The following is a 25,821-nucleotide window of genomic DNA, read 5'->3' as shown; positions in this document are numbered from 1 at the left end:
AAAGATAGGAAGAATGGGAGAGGAAATATCAATGAATTTTGGGAGCTCGAAAGCAGACAGAAGGGTGGCAATGACTTAGCACACCCATAAAAATGGATTCCTACACTGGCAAAAGTGGAGAGCCACAAACTCACCCAATTTATAAAACAGAATCCTCCTCAAAGGCTTAAGAATTAGTGCAAGAAGCACTCTTGGAAGTGGGAAGGGCTTAAAATAAGAATTGGTGGTAAGACTCCCTAGGTCATCTTCCTATGCCACCCATGGCCAGGGGTTTGTCCCTTTCTCATCCTGGCAGAAAAAATAGAAATTTCCTTTGGAGAAAGTAAAACAGAGGGATTTTTGATGGAAGGAAGGAACTAAAACAGAGTGACTGGGTGACTGTACGCACACTGGATGCTGAGACCCTAGCCCTTCTCCTCTCAGACCCCAAATACTTATAGCCAGATCTTCACCCTTAGCCAATGTTAACATTTAATCTTCAGCTATAATCAGGATATAACTACAGTGGGAGGCCAGAGGATGGGAAGGTGTGTGTGTGTGTGTGTGTGTGTGTGTTAGGGGTACAGATAACAGTTAAGATGCAAAATGAAAGTAGCTCCCTTGGCCGGCAGAGTGATTCATTCCTGTAATTCCAACACTTTGGGAGGCCAAGGCAGGGGGATTACTTGAGGCTAGGAGTTTAAGACTAGCCTGGGCAACATAGTGAGACACTGTCTCTACAAAAAATAAAAAATTAAAAAGTGAAAATTAAAAAAAAAAAGAGAGTTTCTATGATATTAAAAGTCTTCTTGATATTTGTCTCAAAGAGGAATGAAATTTAATGTCAAGTAAGCTTCCATCATTGTGAAACAATGGTACTATGTTATGCAAATCTTAAAGATATTTCCACTAAACGAATAAAGCAATTTCTACCCAAAACTACTATAAATTCTTCATAATGAGGTTTTATTTTAGTGAAACGTAACTGACTAACTTAATTTACTAAACTGTACAAAAACATATATATTGCTTAGAAATGCACAAAACTTGCTTCCAGCTAAATATGTATAAATATATGTGTGTTTATGCGTTGTTTAAAACTGCATGTTGAAATATTTATAAATAGTATATTAAAAAATACAGAGTTCCAAGTGGCCTCTTTTAAAATAAACTTATTAAATCAAAAGCGTTTTGACACCATATGTACATGAACTTTCCACCTCTCTCCTTCTCTGAGGAAGAACTAATGGCTTTTAAAAACAGAAAGTCATTGAAAATACAATGTCACTCTCACTACGGCATTCTTTGGGAATCCTCCCCATTTGCTCTCTTCACCTCTCCTGGAGCATATTAAACAATAAGATGCAGTACACAAGAACTATCAAAAGGGAGCACTTTTGAGCCACCAAAATTGTGTGTTAGCCTAAAAACCACAATCTCCCCAACTACAGACAATGATACTATCTTAGGTATTTTATGTGCTAAAATGATCATTAAAAATTAAGCACCACATATAAGCTGCCATTTAGAATATTAATTTACCTTTGCTAATCATCTTTTTAACTTGAGGCTAAAAGAGTTCACTTACCATTCGGATATTCAGGCTCAGTCCAGGAGACATTAAAGGAGTCAGGTGAATATGAGTGAACTTTGGGGGCTGGCACACCCTCGGGTATGTCCTCGTCAGTTAGGGCCTCACTGGCCTCACTCACTGTGCACCCACCACCCGTGCAAGCCTAAACAGAGATGCAAAAATGCGCACTTCACTCTTGGTCCCAAAAGTTTTCATGAACATTGAGGAAAGAGAATTCACAATAAGAGTTTCAGATTTTGTTATATAATGCTACCTTTACTCCCCCAAAATAAATTCATTTCAATGTTAAGATTCAACATTTATTTAGTTTGCTTTATAAGGCATAAGATAACCATCCCAATAGTTAGAGAATAACCGAGACAGCATGAATGTATGAATTAGGGAAGCATCCTAAGTGAGAGCCTAGAGATGTAGGGCATATATTGACTGGATAAACAGCCCTGCTGAAGTTAGCCTTGCACAAAGCTTCCCAGAGTGAATTACACACACACACACACACACACACACACACAGAGCATGTGTACACATAACATAAGTAAAGTACTAGAGGATGAAGACTACTTTAAGGTAAAACAACTGACTTCTAGGGAAGAAAATATGTGCAGCAAATACAATTGCCTTCTATTCCTACAGTGTGACCAATATGTTTATAGTATAACACCAAGTAAAACGAAATAAAACAATGTTTCTCATAAAACAATAAATACAAAGCAATTGTTGAGTGAATGTTTAATGGCTTAAAGGATCACATAATTTACTCATGTGTCAGAGTAGATAGACTTCATCAAAACATGTCTGACAAATTTAACATGATCACAGAACTCTCTGTTCCCTAATTATGTGTCACTAATGTCAAAAATGGTAACATGAATGTTACAGAAACTTCTGTGTACACCTTCATAGTAAACTGCAAATAATTTTTTAAAACTTACTGGACAAGCACTTTTCCAGGAAATTGATACATACATTAAGAGGTTTTTAAGCTCATATTTGCTAGCAAATATTAGTAATTATATCCTTATATAACAATGATATTTGAAAACTATACTTAAGCTTGGTTCAGTATCTCTTCAAGTTACAATTTCAATTGATACAACAAAGTTTAAAATATTTCAAAAGCACTAAATTTTCCCAAAATCAAAAGAAAATAAAGCAAAATCATAAGACAGTGTAAAAAAGCAGAGTTGTTTAACTCATTTTTCTGTAGGATAGATATTACTAAGATAAAAAATTAAAGCATCTCTTTCTTTAGGCATCCCCTCTGATTTCTCAGTTTGATACTGAGGGAGTGATTTTGTGATTCTTAAAGCAGTAAATATTCTTTTTCCACAAAGACAGAAGGAGGCTGACCGATTTTTAGGTATTTTTTTTAAATATCGGAGTATACTACTATTTGCAACATTGTTGAAACTTGTTTGCAAATTCTTCATTATAAGCATAAACAACAGTTTATGGTCAACAAACATGGATATTCATCTCACTTGCTATTACAAGACTATAGCAGTAGCCCATTTCTTCAGGACAATTTCTTACCAGCTTAAGCAAGTTTCAGATGGGTTAAATTGTGGTCTGGGCATGAAACTGCATTAAGATTGGGTACCTAATTAACCTCTGTGGGTTTCCTCTAATTCTCAGCTGTAGCATGTGCCTTTCTATACAAGAAAAAACCGTACTCCTCTTGAGAATGGAATCTTTGCAAATGTGGCCAAACTCTGACTCAAAACTTTAGGACAAGTCACTGTTAACTCAAAAAATAACTGCCCAACGATTAAAATAGAAAAAAAAAAGTTGAAGACCCCAGACATTTCAAATGTGCTAAAAGTGCCCAAGAAAGTATGGCAGGAAAAGAGGCCATATGAGACAGCTGAGTTTTCAAAGGAAAAACAGTCAAAGACAAATTCTTCCCACTTCTCAGGGAGAAAAAAAAAATCCATTTATTTGCATTTTTCAGATTTTTTTTCCTAGGAAGGGAAAAATGTTGCAGCTTCTTATAGTTAAACTTGTAACACACTGGGATTTAACTCTGATGGTCTATTTGTCACTATTTTTTTCTTCTTTGTGTGCTAAGATATTTCCCCCGCTAACACTCCCCAAATAAATTATGTACTATACAACATATAAGTGCATATTTTTTAAACAGAGTGTGAATTAAAATTTACTTTGTTTTGAGGATTTTATGATGTCTTCTAGGATAAGTAAAAACATCCTTTGGTTTAGAATGACTGTTTCTTATACTATGTCATCTGAGATCCATAAACCAGTAACTTGACAAAGAAATCTCTTAAGAATATAAGGCATTTATGAAAGAATTTTTCTTGTAAATGAAATTATTTATAAAGAGGCTGCTGATATAACAGAATTACCTGCAAATTATTTTATTTTGTTTTGCCCACATTCTTTTTGGATGCATTTAGAGGGTTCCAAGTAAGCAACACAATACCTTAGTTCCTTTGATGGGAAAATAAATGTTCTTAAAGTTGCTTCCAATTGGTCTAATCTGACATCATCTAAATGAAATTGAACCAATCAGTGTCTTGTCTGACCTGCCCGCACCAGAGGCCACTACATTCAATACAGCTGAATGCTGATTAAAATTCTGGTTTGGAAATACTAAACAAAATATTGGTGTTGATTAAAGCTGCCTTTATGAAATGGCAAGGTCTCTGAAAGCCTGACAGCCATTAAAATAAGTTGTTGTAACTCATCTCTTACAGCTTTTCTTAGTTATAGCCATTTTGAAAAATTCATAAAGGCGTAACTCTGCCTTGAAATGATGAGTAACATCTGCGCAAATAAGGGATTCAATTTTGGTACAATAAAATGCATAAATAATAAACTTGTATCAATTATTTTTGAAATCATGACTATTAAGACAATCCAAAACTAGCAATACTTTCTTTGTTGTTGTTGAGACGGAGACTTGCTGTGTTGCCCAGGCTGGAGTGCAGAGGCAGATCTCGGATCACTGCAACCTCTGCCTCTTGGGTTCAAGGGTTTCTCGTGCCTCAGCCTCCCAAGTAGCTGGGATTATATGCTTGCAGCACCACGCCTGGCTATTTTTTGTATTTTAAGTAGAGATAGGTTTTCACCATGTTGGCCAGGCTGGTCTTGAACTCCTGGCCTCAAGTGATCTGCCCACGTGGTCCTCCCAAAGTGCTGGGATTACAGACGTGAGCCACTGTGCTCGGACCAAACTAGCATTCTCTTTTCCAGTAAATTTTCAGGTCCGTAGGGATTGAGGGCGTTAAGAATGCAACATATTTTAAAATACGAAGAAAAAGAAAATGGCCACTTGATCCATAATTAACTTAAAAAGTTAAGCCATTTCCAGGAATCTTTCGGGAACATATAATACTTAGAATTCATCAAGTTACAAATGGCTAGCAGTAGTATGAAAATCATCAAACAACACCTATCTTGATAGCTGTCTGTATTAATAGCTTCTTTATTTTATTTGTAACGTATTGTCTTCTTTATTAGGAGCTATCACATTTCAAAATAGACTTTGTTGAGTGTAGCAACATATTATGCTATTTTTTTTTTCTTGCGGTGGAAAGAGTATGTTTTGGAACCACACCATTCCTAATTCCAATGCTTCCAAGCAAATTATTGAATTCATATCAAAAGTATTAGAATCTTTATGAAATGATGTCCTTGGTGGTCATGCAGTCAGGAATTATTTGCTCAGCTTCCAGTTTCCAATAGGCCCTGTGCTTGAAACTGCAGATTGAATTTTGAAAGATTCAATCCTTATGTTTCAGCAGTTTATAATCCAGTCAAATGTGAAAACTAAATGATGTTACATGAAGTAACATACCTGCTCCAAGCCTAGAGTAAATCATAGTGGTTCAAATCCCCATGTGTCTTCCTCTATTTCAAGTGCTGCTTAAAGGCTTTGTTATCTTAATGTTTTGTTTTCCAGCTCTTAGTCAACATGCTATAATGATCTATAAAGGCAACTCCACTTTGCTGAGAACCTGCTCTCAATCTATGAATCTAATGACCTTGAAAGCCAGTTATTATATTGAAACTGTGAAATATATAATAATCCCTCAATTAACCAGGATGAACCTAAAATGTTTTGGTTCACTTAATTTACTGTCTAACAGAGTTAAGTAAAAAACTTGTTATTTGAATCCTTCCTGAAAATATATTATTTTCTGCCCTAGTAAATATAGTGAACTTGAAAATAATGTGAGCAAGTTTATTTTCCCACCAAGAGTTAAGGCAAGGATTTTCACATCTTTACAACGTCTCGCATCAACACTATTCAGTGGCTGACAGATAGCATTTGACTCCATAGACTAGTGTTTGGGATTACTTTTTTTAGCATCATAGAATATTATGGCTGAGAGACATTAAAAATCGTTTAGTTCAATGTTCTAATTTTAGACATGAAGAAAATAAAACTCAGTGAGGTTAAGTGAATTTGCCTTAGGTCACACAGTTAGTAGCAAAATCTGAATTAATACTCAGGGCAGAGGACTCAATCTACCAGTATGTATTTTCAAGGTATTAAGGATTTATAAAATATAGGAGATTGATATGAATTCTGATTGACCGCACGGCACATCCTAAAATCTGCCCTAGGAATAGAATCTGTTTTATGTCATCTGCCCACTTCTGATAAAAACCAAGAGCACAATTTCACTTTAATTTTGGTTGCTTCCAAAAAATTAAGACTCTTCCTGATTTTGGTACTACTATTATTTTGAAAATAGTTTGTATTTCTGTGTTAGCATTTGAAAATCAAGTTAGTATATTTCTTACTTAATGGGTAATAAAACTGTAAGTAACCAAAGTGCTGTTTCATAAACTCTGCTGTGCGGAACACCTAGGCACACAGAGTCAGTTCTGAACGGTATTTTTTACCACTGTCTGATTGCCCTTGTTTTGTGGTGTTAAGTCAGACAGTTAGCAATAGTTGAATGTAGTTTATTTTCTCATAGTGTAATATTTAGAGCATTCAAGAGCATGTTAAGTAAAATGAATGCATACACAGTGTCTACATAAATGTAAATTTATTCATAATCAAGAGCAGAATATTTTCTATGGCATTTATCAAAGCAAATATCCTTATATAGGTATTGCTATAAAATGAAGAGTGTGTTTAAAACAAATAGGGACAATCTCATGTTTATATTCAGTTATTTTCAGATGTGCTATTAAACTTAAAAAAGATTATATTTCATCAAAAAACAAAAGGAACTACTGAGTATAAATTCCACAGTAATATCAAGGTCTTTTAAAAGACCTTTGTGTAAAAGTGCTATTTTGCATTTAAAAAAAATGCTATTGTCTGTCTAAAGGAACCTCTAAACTATGTTGGTTCTGGGGTTTTATTAAGTGACTGTTCTTCTGAGATATGAGCATAATATAAACCAGAATGTAATAACAATCAAGAATATTTGACGGTCATTTAAACTTCCATTTAAAAATATAGGATCTAAATTTTCATATGTGCATTGTTTTTTAAAAGAATACAAATGCCACAGAGAAATAACCTTATTAATCCTAGCACTTTAGAAAAAGTTCTTAACAATTATGATGTTCTACAAGTAATTTTAAAAATCTTGATAATCCCAACTTTGACTTGGGAAAATCTACTGACTCAGGCTGTTATTCTATCATTTTGAATAATATAAAATAAATGTGTAGGTATTAGATCAACAGAATTCACATTTAGGATGGGAAGTGAGTTTTCAGTATAAAGCAATACATGAGGCATTTTGATTTTTTTTTTTTTTTTTTTTTTTTTTTTTTTTTTTTTTTTTTTTAGAGAGAAAGAAAAGATTGGACAAAAGGAGAGGGAGAAAAAGTGGAAATGAAGTGGAATAGGAACAGAGAAAGTGATGGAAATAAACTTACTCCCAGCTTGATGAGATATTTATTACCAGGTAAAAGGTATTGTAGCACATGATCCTGGAAAAGTTCTGTACTATTATAGATGACACTCCAAACTGTAAAATCATCTGTGTGATTTGAAACATATAATATATAGCGTTCCAGAATCCCACTTATTTTTCTTGGTTGTTTCCACCTGGGAATGGTAAAATGCAGCATTATCATTCATTCAAGTCAAAACTAAAATATGCAGGATTTTCAAAGGACACATTTGAACTTGGATTTGTGACACTTTTTAAATAAAACATAAATCTCAAAATTGATTCATTTAAAATAAAACACGGAAGTAGTTATTCAATGCCTATTCTGAGGGGCAAAAATAAAATATGATATGGCCCCTGCCGTCGGGTTACTTGTAATTTTAATTAGCTAACAATACAAAAATGTATAAGTGAGTATTTATTTTGAATTTAAGCTGTAGAACAAAAACTTCAGAAGTAGAACATCTGAGAACTTAGATACAGGGAAAAGAGGGAATAATATAATTGTCCTGGAAAATCCAGGAATCCAACATAGGGTTAACATGTAATTATAGAAAACAGTGACATTGATGATTGGAAGAGCTGAAACAATCAGGCAGGACTTATTGAATGAAGTGACACACTACTTAGATACATAAAATTTTATTCTTAACAGATGAATTGGATTTGGATAGGTAGAAGGAAGAACAGAGGGTGTTTCGGATGAGGGTTACAACATAGCAGTGGAAATGAGAAGGGCAAGTCAAAGAACAGACAGGAAATTGTTAAGCTGAGAAATACTTGAGTCGTGGGCGATCTTTTTGGCTAAGTCACGTGGCTTGGTTTAGTGGCACACGAAGCCAACAGGAGAATTTAGACATGGAACAAGGAGATGTGAATCATAATATTTTTCAGCTTGAACAAATGTCGTAATTCATTCAGCCTCAACTTTTATTTTAGAGATAAGAAAACTGAGACCAGGAGAGATAAATATGAACAAGTATTAACTCTTGATAAGAGAGATCTATTAGATTTTAGCTCAGCACAATAGTACACCTTATACCTCATGTATTAGGAAATGGGCAAGAATCACTAATACCAGAAATCATCTGAACATGCCTATATGTGAAACTTCCTTTCTGACATCAGTTGCAGGTAACAAGGGAATAAGAAGGTCCTGGTTTATACTCAAAAAGATATATATATACTTTCTAATTCCAAATCATTACAAATAATGCCCCATATATAAAAAGTTCAAGGCAGTCATGAAAGTGGTCAGTTTCTCCTTTATTAAAGTTTGCATGGAATCTGTGTACCTATGTAGCTCAGCCTGATTGCATAAAGACAAAATGGAAATTAGGCTGGCAAGTGATAATCAAAGGTTCCCAGATCCACTGAACTAATCACTTCTATGCATTTAATCACAATAAAATTAATTTTATGTCACAAGCTCCTCCCCTGATTAAACTCACTGGGATTCTTGCATGAACCAGCATGAGAGAAAGACAACATTTCTACTTACTGTACGTGTATAGTTCTAGAATCCAGGACAGTCAGAATTGGGGAATCCACGTGTTCTGGTGGCAGCTGTGCTGTGTACAGTACGACCCAGGAACTGTTTGTACAGCCCACATGTGTGCATGCACTGAGTAGAAACTGGTGGGGTGTAAATACTGCTAAATCTAGGGGGTAGGGAGAAACAAGAATTTACTTAGCATTATACTTCTTATTGAGGAGATTTCACTCCTCCACTATAGTCCTACCTCAGGGAATTGCTAAAGTAAGGCTTAAAATATGAATAAATTGCCATAAAAATCAATAGCAATACCATACAGGGTGCTTCATCCCTTAAATATACTCTGGTTATGTTTAAATAGACAAGTGTCAATCAAACTCTTGTTTTGACTTTTTCATTTTAACAATTTTACTGTTTTCTGGAACGTCTGTGACCAGGTAAATCATTTGCTAAGTTTAGTCTTAGTTCAATGGCTCTGTTTAAAAATAAATGAGATATTTAAATTATTTTAAAGCACATTTGAAGACAACAGGAGTTGCCTTTGAAATGCAAATACATAGCTTGTAACAATGACTTTGAGCTTGTAATTCCGTTTGTCAGATTTCTTTCTTCTCCTGTCCACCACCTGGCTATTATTTGACCTTCAAATTGTCGAGGTGAAGTGCAGATGCCTATTTCTTCCTTATGATGTCCCTAACTCTCCTTGCTGTCACCCCAGCACAAGATGGAGCTATTAGCCTCTTCTCTTTATCTTTGTATATACTTTTAGCTTAACACTTAAAAACACTACCTCATGACTATCTGATACACTCAATACCTTAAGAGCAGGAATGGTAATATATTCATTTTGCATCCTGAGTATGTAGCACAATACCTGGTTTTGAATATGTGTTTTTGAATGAATGAATAATTAATGAATGAGATGAGCTAGGTCTGAAAGATGGCTATGAGAGTAGGGTAGTGCTCTAGGCCGAAAGAATCTCTCCCTCCCCTGAACTTCCCTGGTGTTTTGTATTGTCTGTCTTTCTAATAGATATCACATTCTCTTGTATTAGATTAAACCAATCTGTAATATACTAACTCAATTCTGAAATATCTTGAACATTTCATTACACTTGATGATCTAACCAAAGTTCAGTCAGGTGTACCAAGACTTACACATCATTAATACTTTAACACTACGAGAAACAATCATTATTTTCTGAAATATTTTTAAAATAAATTAGTCACAACTTAAGTAACTCACATTCTTAAATCTCATTAACCATGAACCACCACAATTTCATGTTGAAGAGATTAATGAAATGCAACCTAATTCAGGCAAACAGATTTTGCATTGCACTGATAACAAAAGTAAACTGGGGAAAGAACACTTTGGTTTTCAAGCAAGGTATAATCAATTGGTTAAACATGTAGTTCACTAGAAGATAGATTAAAAAATTAATTTACAGTAAATATAGTTACCTTAGAACAAAAGTTATCAAAAGAAGAGACTTATAATGCTTTTGATTAAACCTTGTTTTCTTTACAAATTTTATCCTACAGGAATCCAATGGTTGCAAGTTGAGATGGGGCACTCCCAATCAATGTAGTGAAAACATATACTTCAAGGACACTTTGAAGCTTGTGGTGAAGCAGTGTGGCATTGCCAGGGACTGCTGAGAGATGGCAGCAACAGTCGCACTATGTGTGCACGACTGAGACAGAACTGGGGTGCCTTCATTTGGATCAACATTCTAGGAAACTTATGAAGTTAAAATCATTAGAGCAGTGACCTCAGGTGCTACCGAGAGAGTAGACTATTATTTACTGAGAGAAAACTTCATGCAAAGCAAAACACCTACCACCAGGGCCAATCTTGGCCAAAATTATAATGTGTTTATATGCTGACATGTTGTATCTGTCATTCCCCTGCTCCTTCATCTTCTCTCTCTGGTGACCTTTTTCTCTCTCATTGTTCTCATCTGTCTGAATTCCTTGTCCTCCCTGAAAAAGAGAAGCTGGGGATTTGACTCTAAGTCCCGTTGCAGGAGCAAAACCAAGGAGGTCACCAAGCTTAGAGGAATTCCTGGTGGGTAAGTCAGTGCAATTGAAGAAAATCTATAGTGTTTCAACTGAGAACACATCCAACTTGCTGAAAAGAACATGCTTCAGCCAGAAATTATATTCCAAGTCGCCAAATCCATGTGACCTTGAAATATATAATGGCCATATCAGATTGTCTTGGTCAGCCGCAACTGAGACTGGATGCTAAAAATTCTTTGGCCAGTGAACTCTTTGGAGTGGGGCAGTTTTTCCTTCTTTCTTACATTCTGCTTTGCTGGGGCAGGGATTTAGCTACCCAATTTGTAGGTGGTGGAGAAGTTACTCCATTTAAAAAGGCCTGATGCTTGCTTGCATATGTTTCCATGGTACAGACTTGCATATCTGGAACTTAGGTATCTCAAGGTAGGACTTAGGTCTCTCAAGAATGCAACATCATAGTATCACATATCACAGTGTCTGCTTATCACAGAGTGCTCCACTCACCTTTCCCCTATAAACTGCATGCTTTGAAGGCGACTGTGATTACCTAAGCCCTAAACCCACCCAGAATATCTGCCTCAGATGGAAGGAGATTCCTGAAGCAATTAGTTCAGGGTTTGTTATCCATGCCCGGATTCTTCCATGGAGTGGGAAGTGTCCATTTCTAGAATACCTGGGACTGGGAGTGGGGGATCAGGATGGGAAGAAAGTATACTTAGAAGGGTCGTGTTGCTTGAGAGGGCTGGAATGGCTAGTGAGCCAGGATTGAAATAGGGATAGTTTAGTTGAGCTTGTCAAACCCTCCATCCCTAGTTAGGGTTTACCTCTAGATTATCCAAGGTATTGTGAAGTTTATGGGTAAGAAAGGTGTTGCATTTTAGAAGACAGCATGTCTTTAAAGTGAATGTGTAACAGAATTTAAGATGTTCATGCGGCATTACATGAAAATTGCTGCAGAAAACACAGAACAGAGGAAGGAGAATTAGAAGTTCTGGGTAATTTTAATAGGTAAGAGTCAGCAGAGGCCTCATTGGGAAGTTGACATTTTGAGCAAAGACCTGAAGGGAGGATGAGTGTAAAAGTTGTGGGAATTTTTGGGTTAGAGCATTCAAAGAGAGGGAACAAGCAGAGCAAAGCCATGGAAAGAGGGACATGCCTGACACGCTTGAGGACTAGCAGGAGGCTGATGTTGATGGATCAGAACAAATTAGAAAGAAGTAAATCAAAGATTATATTAGAGATTTAATGAGGGGCCAGTTCATGCAGGCCTTGTAGGTCTTTGTAAGAATTTTGGTTTTTAATCTAATTGGTTCTCCTTAGGGAGCCACCAAGGATTTTGAAGAGAGCTGTCATGCAATCAAACATGGACTTCATGAGTATCATTCTGGCTCCTAAATGACGTATTGATGGTAGTGAGCAAGAGCATAAGAATAAATCTCACTGAAGAGGCTATCTGTAATATTAAGTAAGTGGAGGCCAGTAATAATCAAGTAAGAAGTGGTTGGATTCTGAATATAGTTTAAGGGCAAAGCTAACAGGATTTCCTAGTGCGTTGTAGGTAGAGTATGAAAGAGGAAACCCAGAGTTGATTCCAAGGCTTTTGACTTGAGCAAAGGGAAGGATAAAGTAACCATTTTATTGGTTGAGGGAGGCATGGAGCAGAAGATAAGAATTCATATAATGAAATACCAATTAGATATTTGCTATGTTAGTTTGATAACCAAGAGGAGATTGTCAAGATATTTAAACAGAAGTTTGGAATTACAGGAAGAGTTCATGGCTGGAGATATAATTTGGTAAGTCATCATCATACAGATGGCTAGGAGTGCAAATGGTGTGAGTGTAGATATAAAAGAGAAAAGGTATATAAAAGACATTTTATGTTGGGATACCACCATAAAAGACACCAACGAGTAAAGGAGAAATCAACCAAGGAGACAGAGGGTGACCAGTAAGGTATGAGAAGAACATTGAGATTATGGTGTCTTGAAAGTCAAATGAAGTAATTTTTAAGACTTAAAGGTGAAATAAGATGAGAACTAAAAATTGCCCACTGGGTATAGCAATATGGCAGTCATCAGTAATTGCACAATTGAAGTTTCAGTGAACTTGTTGGCACCAAAACCTGATTTGAATGGGCTTATAAGGAAATAGAAGAGGAATTAGAGACAGTGAATAGAACGAACATTTTCAAAAAGTTTTGTGGCAAAGGAAAACAGATAAATGAAGCAATAAATAAAAGGTGAGTAGAATCAAGAGAAGATTTTTAAGGTAATTTAAATGAGAGAAAAATTTATGCTGTACGAGATGGGGTGACCCAGCAGCAAAGGGAAAACTAGACATGGATGAAAGAGAAAAAAAATTGCTGGAGTTTTGTCCTTGAATATGTGAAAGAGGAGAATCTAGTTCAAAAGTGAAAGAGTTGAACTTGGAACAGAGACAACCTATAGTAATGGGAGAGAATGCACACTATGTGGGTGCCAATGCTGGTGGATGGGCAGAGGATAGCAGAGTCTATGGGAATTATCCTCTAACTACTTCAGTTTTCCCAGTGAAGAAAGCAAGATCATTCACCATAAGTGATCATTTGATTCTTCAGAGTAACACCCTGCAGTGCCCTTCTTTTGCTCTTAGAATGAAATCTAATAATGGTCAATAAGATCTTATTTGACTTGGCATTCTCCCCATTTTTTTTCATATACTAACCCCAGGCATTATTCTGTACTTCTAACACAACAAGTTCACACTTCTGGGCCTTTGCAGGTGCTGCTCCTTCTAACTGAAATCTAGTTTCTCCTTCTTTGTGCTTGGATTGCTTCAGGCTCATCCTTCTATGAGTGGTCTTTTCGATAATTGAACAATATGGCCACCATCATCCCCAGGTTCTTGTCATATCACCTTGTTTAGTGCCATATCATAATTACTAAAACAAGTCTGAAATTGCCTTTTCATTTACATCTTGATATTATATCCTTCCCAGAAGAATGTAAACTTCTTGAGTTCAGAGAAACATTTTTTATCATGTTCACCAGGATATCTCCAGGATTGGTGTGATGACTAACTCACGTAATCTTACTTGTTGAAAATGAATGAGCAAGACTAGAGGGATACCTCTATGCCCTCTACCCAGTTTGCCATTTTTTTCTCAGAAATATAATAATGTCTAAAAATATTTTAAAATCTTCAAGAATATAATGAATACAATTGTCAGACCAATGGAGGGGTCTATAGTTGTAAGATAAAGGAGATTTACCATTAAATACAAGAAAAAGGCAAAGCTGTACCCACCTGAATGCCAAAACGTAATTTTAAAACACCAGCGCTTCATTGTAAAAGAAATAAACAATAAAAACAAATAAAACCAAAATAGGAGATAGTGGTATACCAAAATGTTAACAATATTTTCTTAGAGTAAGTGCATATAGATTTAATTTTATTACATATATTTTTCAAATTTTCTGTGATATACATTTATATCATAGACGGAGAAAAAACAGCAATAGTTAATCAATATCAATTCATTACTTATAAGAAGATATGCCCCAAACCTAGTTAACGCATGCCCCATTACATCTCCGGTCACACTGCTTCTCTTCTCTATGACTTCAGCGTTGGCTCAGTTTTCTTTTCAATCATAATCCCTTTTTGGCAACTCTAACATCCTCAATAATGACTCATCTCTGAATCTGGCTTTACTTTAACTTCCTCAAATGCAATGCCCTTCACCTCTACTTCATTTATTCATCATTCAGTATAGCTACACCTACTACTTGATAATCTTCAGAGTGATTTCCAAGATTCTAAATCTAAATCCTCCACTCTGTGACCACAAACTTGTTACCTCCCACCTCTTCCACTTGTCACATTGATGCAATCACTCCTATGCCGCTCCACAATGTCCAGTCTCTTGCATGCAGCCACTTGCAACTGTAAGTCCATTAAACCTCTTTTTCTTATTCTCAGGATATTTTCAATAGTTGCATTGCCCTTGTTATGAAATTTGATCTTCCATTACAACACCATACTCCCTGGGTCACATAGGGTTCTTCACATCCCCAGTCCTCTTCTATGTGGCTATCCTGATTTCCAGTTCTGGATAAATCTTATCATCTTATGTCTCTAATACTTCTCATATCTCTAAGATGTTTCTGAGAGACATCACTGAACACACTGAAAGAGTCTACTATAATTTCAGGTTTTCCAATCTGAGCTAGGCTCTTGGAACTGTTCAGCCATAATTATGTTGTTCTTTTGTTTGTCTCTTCATTGTGTTGACTTGTTTTTCCTTCTTCTCCTTTCACAGTTTGGCCAATTCTCTTGAGGAACCAAGTAAGGGTTTAAATTGAAGCCCTTGGGTAGAGCTTCCTCTACTAAACCCCTACAATGCTCAGGATGTGTTCAATGGATTTGTTCAATCTGATCGTCATGGTAACCTATTTTGTTTCTTCCACCCTTCCCTCCTACTGACCCTATATCTTTTCTCCATTTAATTTTTATCTAAATGTTTCTCAGTGATGTGGTTTGGCTATGTCCCCACCTGAATCTCATCTTGAATTGTAGTTCCCATAATTCCCACATGTTGTGAGAGAGACCTGGTGGGAGACAACTGAATCATGGGGCAGTTTCCCCTTCTGTTTTCGTGGTAGCGTATAAGTCTCACAAGATCTAATGGTTTCATAACGGGTTTCCCTTTTTGCTTGGTTCTCATTTATTTGTTGTCTGCTACCATGTAAGATGTGCCTTTCGCCTTCTCCCATGATTGTGAGACCTCCCCAGCCGCATGCAACTGTGAATCCATTAAACCTCCTTTTCTTTACGAATTACCCAGTCTCGGGTATGTCTTTAACAGCAGCATGAAAACAGACTAGTACACTCAATTAAATTATAAAATCAGAATTTAACTATAAAATAGATTTCTCCATAAAATAGAATGTGACTGGTCAGGAGGCAGAAAAAACAAACAAAAAACAAAAATCTTCTAGACAGAGTGACTGAGGGAACAAAGAAGGAAGACTCAGAGTTCAGATATAATGTTGGGAGAAACAGGAAGTATGGAGTCTCCCACTTCCCTAATTCAGAATTCTCTGGCTGATGGAATAAGGATAGAAGGAAGGAGAAATGTGCAAGCTCTCTGAAGGAGGAGCCCTGACCCCTGTTTTCAAGGTAGAGTCCCAGGTCGGGGGGCAAGACCAGAGCAAAAGGAATGACTTTGGTGTCTGTATTCAGGCAGGGCCACAGAAAACCTTGTAAAGATTTCGGTTGCCCAAGTATGATGTAGAAGCAATGAGGATATCCACTGAATGTGAAGGAGTTGTCTCAATAGTTATCCCTTTGCACCAAGAAAGAAAGAATCCCAGGTGGCCACACTCCATATGCTAAAGAACTAGGTAAGACTCCAGAAGCTTTACATAATTAGTGGAGGTGTGAGGATCCCCAAAGTGACTGTGATTTACTTACTACTAAGTTACATGGGAGTAAAGTCAGATATTAAACTGAATTATAGAAATAAAAACATAACTGTACACAGAGATAGAGACATACATATATGTCTTGAAGACTGAAATTTATGAATGCTACATACGCTTATCATAACCACACAGACAAGCTTTTCAGAACCTAAGTGCAATTACAATGTTTTCTAAGTTTTTAAGATAAGCTAATTCACACCAAAAATGTAGTTTGTTAGGTTATATTTCTTGTTTGGGAAATCTGACTGCTATGTCATCACTACAACAGAAATTGGGGATTTTCTTTTGGTTTAAGAATCTGAAAACTGTAACCTTAAGACAAAGAAAACCACTGTGATTAAATAGCTTTTTTGACTTTCAAGTTGTTTTTATGCCTATACTGTCCACCCCAAAATGGATTATTCTCAATGTATTTCTGTAAGAAGATGAAATGTTACTGGTGTTCTTTGAATAACGAAGCATGAAGAAGAGAGAGAGAGAGAGAGAGAGAGAGAACCTAATTTGACATATGGCAAAGAAAGTTGCATGGTGATCTGATTGGGAAATTCTTGGTAAAATAGGAGGAAGTGATGAGGGAAAGGGAAAAAAATTGGAGAAGAAAAGAAGAGGAGGCATCAGGTTGGGCATGGGGGGAAGGGTTAGTCAAGTGCACAATAAATGAATGGAATGAGAGAGACATTTTAAAACAGTTAATAAAAGAAATGAAAAAAGGGTTGGTAACAGGGAAGTGAGGCTAAGATGTTCTTTGAGAGTGTGGCCATAAACAAAGTCACCAATTTAAAATTTAAAGCAAAGAGGAAAGTAATGACAACTCTCCTCCAAGCTTAACTGCAACTGATTTGGTAATATGTCTCTACAGATGTGATTAGGCCCTTCAATGGCAATATAAAAGTATCAATGGATTCAAACAATTGTAGGTATGTACACAAATCTGAGTTCCGTAAATGGAGGGTGGGGAAACCCTGAAAACATAAGGCCACTGTTTGTCAGAGCCCCTGAGCAGCAACATCTTGTTTTCCATTTGCTTGATTGCATCATTTGCATAAGATCAAACACAGGGAGTTGTGGACAGGGAAAAACAGATCACTCTAATATGCATTAGAAATGGATCCACAGGCATTATCCTTAGATGTGTTACAAGGAAATGCATCCCAGTGCATGGAAACCTCACCGATTACTGTCAAGCAAACCATAATTTACAATACTGGCCATGAATTATATGCTATTTTACGATTGATTTCATGCTGTTGTTCAGAGAATTTCATTGATCTCAATTTACAAAATGAACCAATAAGTAGGTGATGATTTTCTTTTAACTCGTGGTGTAAACTGAGGAATTTATATCTTCTTATTTGTTTCTATCATCAGAAAATTACATAGCACTTTTTTTTTTTTTTTTTTTTTTTGCTTCTTTACGATCTAGTACGTATGTATTGTTTGGGTCTTCTTCTGATAACTTCCTAATATTTCATAAATGAAAAAACACAGCTTTTTCCTGGTTTTCCTTTCTTTTCTCTGTGCATCCTTCCCACAAATCATCAATTAGAGGTTTAAAATTTTTGGAGCAATATAGGTAGCACTGACCACATTATCTTGTTATTTGATATTCCAACCTGAAAACTTCTGCTAGGTTATGGGTCAGTGAGAACACATCTTCAGCAGCAAACCTGAGAAGTGGTATGTTTCTCATAGATGCCTGAAAAGCAATGAGCTACGCCAGAATACATGTGGAATGTCAGGTTGCATTCATCTCTGCCATTGTGTAGTCCTATCTCCACAATTGCTTGCTCAGCATTTTGATTCCAGAAGAACCAGATTCTGACCTTATAATTAATAAAAACAAGGGCTTTATTTGGCCTGAACATCCTTGCTCTCTTTTTCCTTATAGGAGCCTTAACCTTGCAACATGCTTTTCTTTGGCCAGGTGAGCAATTAACCATCACCGAGATCCAGTCCTGTGCTTTCAAACTGATCTGTAGAGTTGAAATCACTTTGCTATGATAAGGACTTATATTTAAAACTGAACACAAACCACATACTAAACTCAACAAATTCTTCCATTTGTGCTTGTATTTTCTACCTTATCAGAGAAATCCACATACCTCCCTTTCATCAAAACCCTGTTCAATGTTTGTATTATCCATGAAATATCTCCTGACTCTCTTCAACAGATGCATAGTTTCTACTCTACTGAGTTGCCCTTTTAATAAATTTCCTGTGTAAGCATCCTTATACCAGTCATCAGTATTTATGGTGTTATAAGCTCTTTGAGAACAAGGATGTATCTTTTTGTAGGCATCTTATGACTCCTCATACTTTGGACACTCCTAATTGTTGAATAGTAAAACTTTTTTGCAATGAGAAAATTGACAAAAAAGAAAGGACGACCTGGTCCCTCCAACATGTTTGCAGCAGGTGGCACGTGGTAGGGGATCCCAGCCTGCTGGGGGTTGTCAGTCACTACTTTGTGTGTGTGTAGCGGGGGGATGGGGGATAAGGAGGAACCATTATTGTCAGTTGTGATAATGAAATATGATGCTTCCTCATTTCCCTCTTTTCTTCTGTGGCTGGTTAGAACGAAAAGTCATCCATGAAAAACTCCTTAGGCTGACAGCATTCTTAACGGTCTTCTTCTCTGGCTTCCTGAACATCTCTAATATTCCATTTGTAATAATTATAAAATATTGAACTCAGGATTTTTTTTCTTAGTATATAAAATGCGAGAAAGCCCCCCGCTTCGTCCCTCCATCCCTTCCTCCTGCTTTCCCTCTCTCTCAGTCTCCTTCTCTTGCTCTCTCTCTCTATCTTGCTCTTGTTCTCTGTCTCTATCTACACACACACACACACACACACACACAGAGAGAGAGAGAAACATCCTACCGACTCCCCTACCTTGCCTCTGCACAAGGATAGATATAGAATTAGGGAGGCAGCAGACAGTTTTTGATCTTCATTAATGCTTTCAATTCACAAACTAAAGAGGAGATAATCGAGATAACTTAATAGAGTTATTATTTGGACAAACTTAGTGGCATAACTTGGCTAAATCTTTGTTTCAAAATTCTCTCAGATTTAGTTGTATATTTACTACTATCATTTTCTTTAATAAGATTAGGAATCAATTAATACTTTGTAAGAAAATATTCATGTGACATACAATATATAGTATCCTGTTAGGCAACAGAAGTTAATAATGAGACATAATAAGAATAATACGTGCCTGACTACCTGTGGCAGGAAAAGAGTAGGTCTATGAATCAGTGTTCCCTTTCAAACATCATAGTGAGGGTTAAGATGCTGTTAATTCAATAATAATCATGGCTATATCACTGACTGCTACCTACCGTTTGCCAGGCAGTGCTAAGTCTATTGTCAGCTTAGCAAAGTATCAACTGAGAATGGTTCTCAATGAAAACCTATAATCAATCCTTAAATATTATTTTAATACTATTTCAACCTAGCCCTATACTAAGCTTTATATAGCATAAGAAAGTAATAAATATCTATACTCAAGAGCCAAGATATCTCTTTTGGGTGGCAAGAAATATACGTTTCTTTTTTGGCATAGTCTCATGCTACCCTTAAGACACAAATTGAATGTCACATCCTATAAGGAACCTTCTCAAACTCTTCCAGTTTGGATTAATTTCTCTTTTGTGCTTCACTAGAATCAGTTTTACTGCTATTATAACACTTAATACGGATTTACTGTATTATTGGCTACATTCTTAACTGTACCTTAAGTATAAACTCTTAGAAGTAGAATTTCCCAGTCAAAGAGGGATAATTTGGGGTCCTGACAAGGGAGAAGATGGCACGCTGAAACGGAATTATTAAAGAGAAATATGGCAGGGACTATTTACAGGATTTGGACCAGGGTTAACAGGCACATTCAAGAGTGAGTACCGGCTGGTGGCTAAACACAGACCAAGCCCTTACTTCCCTAGGCTGAAGATCACATCAGGCTGGAAAGACAGCTGCACTGCAGGAAGGGCCTCCCCTTCAGAGGAGGAACAGTTACTGCCCATCTGAACCCTTGCAAGCACAGAGCCTGGGGAATAAACACTCCGGCCTCACTCCCTCCTGTCGTTCTCTGTATTATGTCTTACACTGGCAGAACCCACAGAGAATCCAGAGGCTAAAGCTCAGGACAAGGTAGAGAAAAGTAGAGTATACATTTGCAGGGGGGATTGAGACCATACAGAACAAAACTGTGGCACATTATGACATAAATTGCCAATTTTCATTCACAACAGCATTACATGAAAGAGCTCTTTTCCCAATCTTCTAGTCAATATGGAGAAGTCTAATTTTAAAAAATATTTACACATTTGAAAAATGTTAAGTAGCATCTCATTTATTATTATCATTATTTCTGTAACTATATTTACATATTTTTTTTTTTCTTTTGGAGGTGCCTGTTTATCTAATTGACCCATATCTAATAGTGTTTTTCTTTTTCTAATTGAAAGCTAATAAGTCAATATTATTTGGATATAGCACCTAGCACAGTGTCTATTACTCAGCAAGCTATCAATAGATATTTATTAAATAAGCATGCTATAAAGTATTTTGTTCTAGTTTGTCACTTGTTTTATCATTTCAATAATGGTTTTATTTTGCTATATAGACAACTTAAATCTTTATGCAGTCAAGTATGGCAATATTTTCCTAGAATTACATCTGACTAGAAGAATGTAAAAGACTTTAAAAAGGAGATAGCACTTAAATTGAAAATTGTTTAGGTTTTAAAGCAGTGGAGATAGAGAGTGAACACATTCTGGATGGGAAGAGTTGGCAAAAGACTGTAGAAAATGCAGTACAAGCTTAAAGAGAAATGTTTAGCTTAGTTTAACACAGTTCAGTTTAGCCGGAGCACAGGACATATGAAAGAAGTGGAGGAAATAATACTAAAAACCATTCTTTGAGGCCACCATTAAAGACCAGGCTAATAATTTTGTAGTAAAGAATGCAGTGGAAGCTAAAAATGGGGGGAGGAGTTAGGAGAGTTCTCTTTAGTCTTTGTTCTGCTGTTAGTCGTCTGTATGAACTTGGAAAAAATACTTGCCGTCATTGGCTCTTAGTTTACTCATCTATAAAATGAGAAATCTGTGTTTGTGTTAGATGCTTTCTAAGATTAAAATCTCTACTGTATGTCTATTTAATAAAAACAACTTGGCAATCAGAATTTTGTGATAAAAATGTTTGCTTCTTAGATGTTTGCTCTAGTAGTTACAAAGGCTGGGAGAGCATCACCCATTTAATTCATCATAAAATGTCTTTGCGGCCGGGCGCGGTGGCTCAAGCCTATAATCCCAGCACTTTGGGAGGCCGAGACGGGCGGATCACGAGGTCAGGAGATTGAGACCATCCTGGCTAACACGGTGAAACCCCATCTCTACTAAAAATACAAAAACTAGCCGGGCGAGGTGGCAGCACCTGTAGTCCCAGCTACTGGGGAGGCTGAGGCAGGAGAACGGGGAGAACCCGGGAGGCGGAGCTTGCAGTGAGCTGAGGATCCGGCCACTGCACTCCAGCCTAGGTGGACAGAGCGAAGACTCGTCTCAAAAAAAAAAAAAAAAAAAAAAAGTCTTTGCAGTTTGATTTGGAATGTTATGCCGAGCAAGTAGTCCCTAATAGCTTTGAATATAAGAAGAGGGTGGGTAGGATGAGCACAACGGAGTATCAGAATTTAAATTGTAAGGTTAGGGTGTAAATAAATATCCTATTAGAATTATGCTGTACACCTACTTGCAAAAACACAATGCATTATATGCAACAACTGCATTTTAAAAAGCTGGTATAGTGTTTGATGTTGCAAGTGTAAATTAACAACTAGTAGTATTTGGCCCATTATAAGATATTCACTGGATTGTCTATCTTTGAATCATCTCCATAGAATGATAGGCTTTTCTCTTTTAAAATAGCAATTTTCAAAACATAGTCTGTTGACATCTCTGTGGGAAAAACACTTATAAGTGTTCACACTGTGACAACACATTTTTTATTTCTGAATTATTTCATATAATACTGATGATTTTAAATAAAATAATACATCTGTGAGGGTTACTTTGTGTGACAACTTGGCCAGGCTATGGTACCCACTTGGTTGATCAAACACTAATCTAAATGTTGCTATAAAGTTATTATTTAGAAGTGATTAACATTTATTTATACCTAGTTGACTTTAAGTAAATTACCCTACATAATATGGGTTGGCCACATCCAATCAGTTGAAAGGCTTTAGAGCAAAGATTGAAATTTCCAAAAGATGAAAGAATTCTGCCTCAAGACTGCATGATAAAAATTCTGTGGGAGTTCCCAGTCTGCTGGCCTGCTGTGATATAAGAAAGATATTTGGTCTTTGTACTAGGTTTCTGGAACAGAACTCTTAAAATCCTTGGAATTTTCTGACTGATAAAGATGATAGTAGCATCTTTTGTTCTAATTAAGTGACTGTCAGAGGGCCCCTAGATAATTTCAAAATAGGGGCTGTTCACCAGAAAGACCAAACCTTGATTAGAAGCTTGGAACTTTCAGCCTCACTCCTCAATCAGCAACCTCTTGGGAGAGGGAGAGTGGCTGGAAATTGAGTCAATCATCAATGGCTAATGATTTGATTGATCATGCCTACATCATGAAACCTCCTAAAAGCCCCTAAACAACAGAGTTTGACGAGGTTTGTCATCTGGCTGTTTATATGCATCCTTTAAAATAAATCGCAATAGTAAGTATAGCATTTACTTGAGTTCTGTGAGTCATTCTAGCAAATTATCAGCCCTGAAGAGGGGGTTGTGGGAACCCAAGACTGTAGCTCAGCTGGACAGACTCATGGCTAACCTGGGAACCCAGTACTTGTGCCTGGCCTCTGAAAGGAAGGCAGTCTTGTGGGACTGGACTCTTAAATCTATGGAGTCTGACTCTAACTCCAGGTAGTTACTGTCAGAACTGAGCTGAACTGAGCATGTCTAGTGGGAGTTACCGTCAGAACTGAGCATGCCTAGTGGGAGTCAGAGAATTGCAGAAGTGGTGTTGGAAAAGACACCACATTTTATGTCATGAGGAACAAAAACCTCTCATCTGCCCTGACATGGTTTGGCTGTGTCCCTGTCCAGATCTCATCTTGAGTTGTAGCTCCCATAATTCCCACGTGTTGTGGGAGGGACCCTGTGGGAGATGATTGAATCATGGGGGCGATTGCCCCCACACTGTTCTTGTGGTAGTGAATAAGTCTCACAAGATGTGACCATTTTAGAAGAGGTTTCTCTTTTCACTTGGCTCTCATTCTCTATTGTCTGCTGCCATGTAAGACATCTCTTGCTCTTCTGCCATGATTATGAGGCCTCCACAGCCATGTGGAACAGTGAGTCAATTAAACCTTCTTTCTTTATAAATTACCCAGTCTTGAGTATGTCTCTATTAGCAGCGTGAGAATAGACTAACACATGCCCTGAAGATTTTGGTCCCGAGACTACAACACTAACACTTCCCTGGGTCTCCAGTCAGCTAACATGCCCTGCAGACTTCAGATTTTAGATTTATCAGCCCCCACAGTCAATTCCCCCACAGCCAATTCCTTACAATAAATCTCTCTCTCTCCATTCTGTTTGTCTGAGAACCCTAATAGAACATCTTTGGTATCTCATAAAAGGAGGACCTCATTGTGAGTGTAAGATATATTTAGATCTGCCTGGGTATATCTCACAAATTGGGTGGTGCTATGGTTTGGATAGGGTTTGTTTGGCCCCGCCAAATCTCATGTTGAAATTTGATCCCCAATATTGAGGTTGAGCCTTTTAGGAGGTGTTTGGATCTTGGGATCAGATCTCTCATGAGTGGCTTGGCATCATTCTCATGGGAGTGAATGAGTTCTCACTCTTAGCTCCCACAAGAACTGGCTGTTGAAAAAGAGCCTGGCACTTTCTCCCCCCTCTCTTTCTCTTGCTTCTTCTCTCATCATGAGATATCTGCTCCCCTTCACCTTCCACCATGAGTAAAAAGCTCCCTGAGGCCTCCCCAGAAGCAGATGCTGCCATGCTTCCTGTACAGCCTACAGAACCGTGAGCCAATGAAACCTCTTTTCTTTATAAATTACCCAGCCTTGAGTGACTCCTTTATAGGAACACTAAATAGACTGAGACAAGTGGCCAGGCTACCCCCAGCATACTTCCATTAGCACTGGGGAGCGGCATTCTTGGCATGGGGTCGGGGGGGCAGTCATGAAAGGAGGGAACACCTCTGGGTGTGCTGTTGACTCAGATATCTGTGAGCATTGTGAACAACATGTGAGATAACCCAGCGAAAGCCCATGCACTGGAAAATGTTTTGAAGAATTCATCATGAGAGAAATCGGAGCCAGGTATGGTGCCCTGGTTCTCAGAAGAGAGAGATCATTCTAAGAATCTTGGCTAGTTTACTCATATTTGTATTTAGAGTAAAACCAAGAGCTGTTTTGTTAAACCTTTAAGATACTGAAATCTACTCAGTATTCTTTTAGGACTCACCTAAGAAAGGAGGCAAGGAAGAAAGCCATCTTTCCACCACCACTTTTAACACAGTCTCATTCAGCTTTGATACTAGCAGAATACAATACAATGATACAGACACAATAGGAGAGGGGTATATTAGAATAGACTGGGACAGCTCTACCTAGCAAAGCAGTCCTGGTACTCACCTGACCAGGAATATCTAACGTGACCCCTGGTGGAAAACTATTCCACCTTGCACAGAAGTGGGAGAGACTCAGGTGCCTGGTAGAGCAGCAGTGGAAGAATAGCAGTGTTCCTTATGCCCATAGATGATGGGGTTTATACAGAGAAGGGACATGGAGATGCCCAGTGGAGTAACTATGGCACTTAGCCAATTGGTGTCCAGCTTGATCCTAAGTGCAAGTGAGAAAACCCATATGGACTCCCCAGAAATGCATGAGGATTAGTTTGTTGGAGGCAGAGATCATCTACAGCAGGTGAGGGCAATGAGGCAGTGAAATACAAATATTAGAACTAATGAGACTTATTTGTACATTCAGATTAATGGGATCTAGGGAAATTCAAGGTAAATCTCTCTTTATCTATATCCATATATCTACCTGATCTATCTGTCCTCTGTTGATCTATATCAACTTCAAAGTGCAATCAATGGGTGCTCACTACATCAAAACTTGTGCTTTGGGGCTCTGCATGTTTCTTAGATGGACAATGTCTTTAAAGCATGCATTTAGGAAAGGAAAGGGAAAATCAATACAGTTTGTAGGTGATAAAAGAGACAGGAGATTTGGGTCTCTTTCTCCCTTTTTTTATATAACCCCCAAACAATCTTTTCTTCTTTTCCTCTTAAAAACTGTTCAAAGCAGACCAAAAAAAAAAAAAAAAAAAA

The 25,821-nt window shown here is 37.2% G+C and overlaps 1 protein-coding gene across 1 annotated transcript in view; it reads right to left on the bottom strand.

Moving 5' to 3' along the window:
- The window catches only part of USH2A (usherin), an 821,881-nt gene that overhangs the window by 370,679 nt on the left and 425,381 nt on the right, over positions 1–25,821 (bottom strand). Inside the window, exons 33-37 of the mRNA XM_017870028.1 lie at positions 12,928–12,963; positions 9,535–9,594; positions 8,960–9,119; positions 7,442–7,613; positions 1,568–1,715 (exon numbers count right to left, since the gene is read on the bottom strand). Of these exons, the coding sequence (XP_017725517.1) occupies positions 1,568–1,715; positions 7,442–7,613; positions 8,960–9,119; positions 9,535–9,594; positions 12,928–12,963 (576 nt within the window). The remainder of the gene's footprint in view (positions 1–1,567; positions 1,716–7,441; positions 7,614–8,959; positions 9,120–9,534; positions 9,595–12,927; positions 12,964–25,821) is intronic.

The sequence above is a fragment of the Rhinopithecus bieti genome, unplaced genomic scaffold (genome assembly GCF_001698545.2).
Source record: "Rhinopithecus bieti isolate Rb0 unplaced genomic scaffold, ASM169854v2 scaffold_1673, whole genome shotgun sequence".
Classification (NCBI taxonomy): Eukaryota; Metazoa; Chordata; class Mammalia; order Primates; family Cercopithecidae; genus Rhinopithecus; species Rhinopithecus bieti.
Note: the sequence above shows the minus strand (reverse complement) of the source record. Positions and strands in the feature narration are given on the sequence as shown.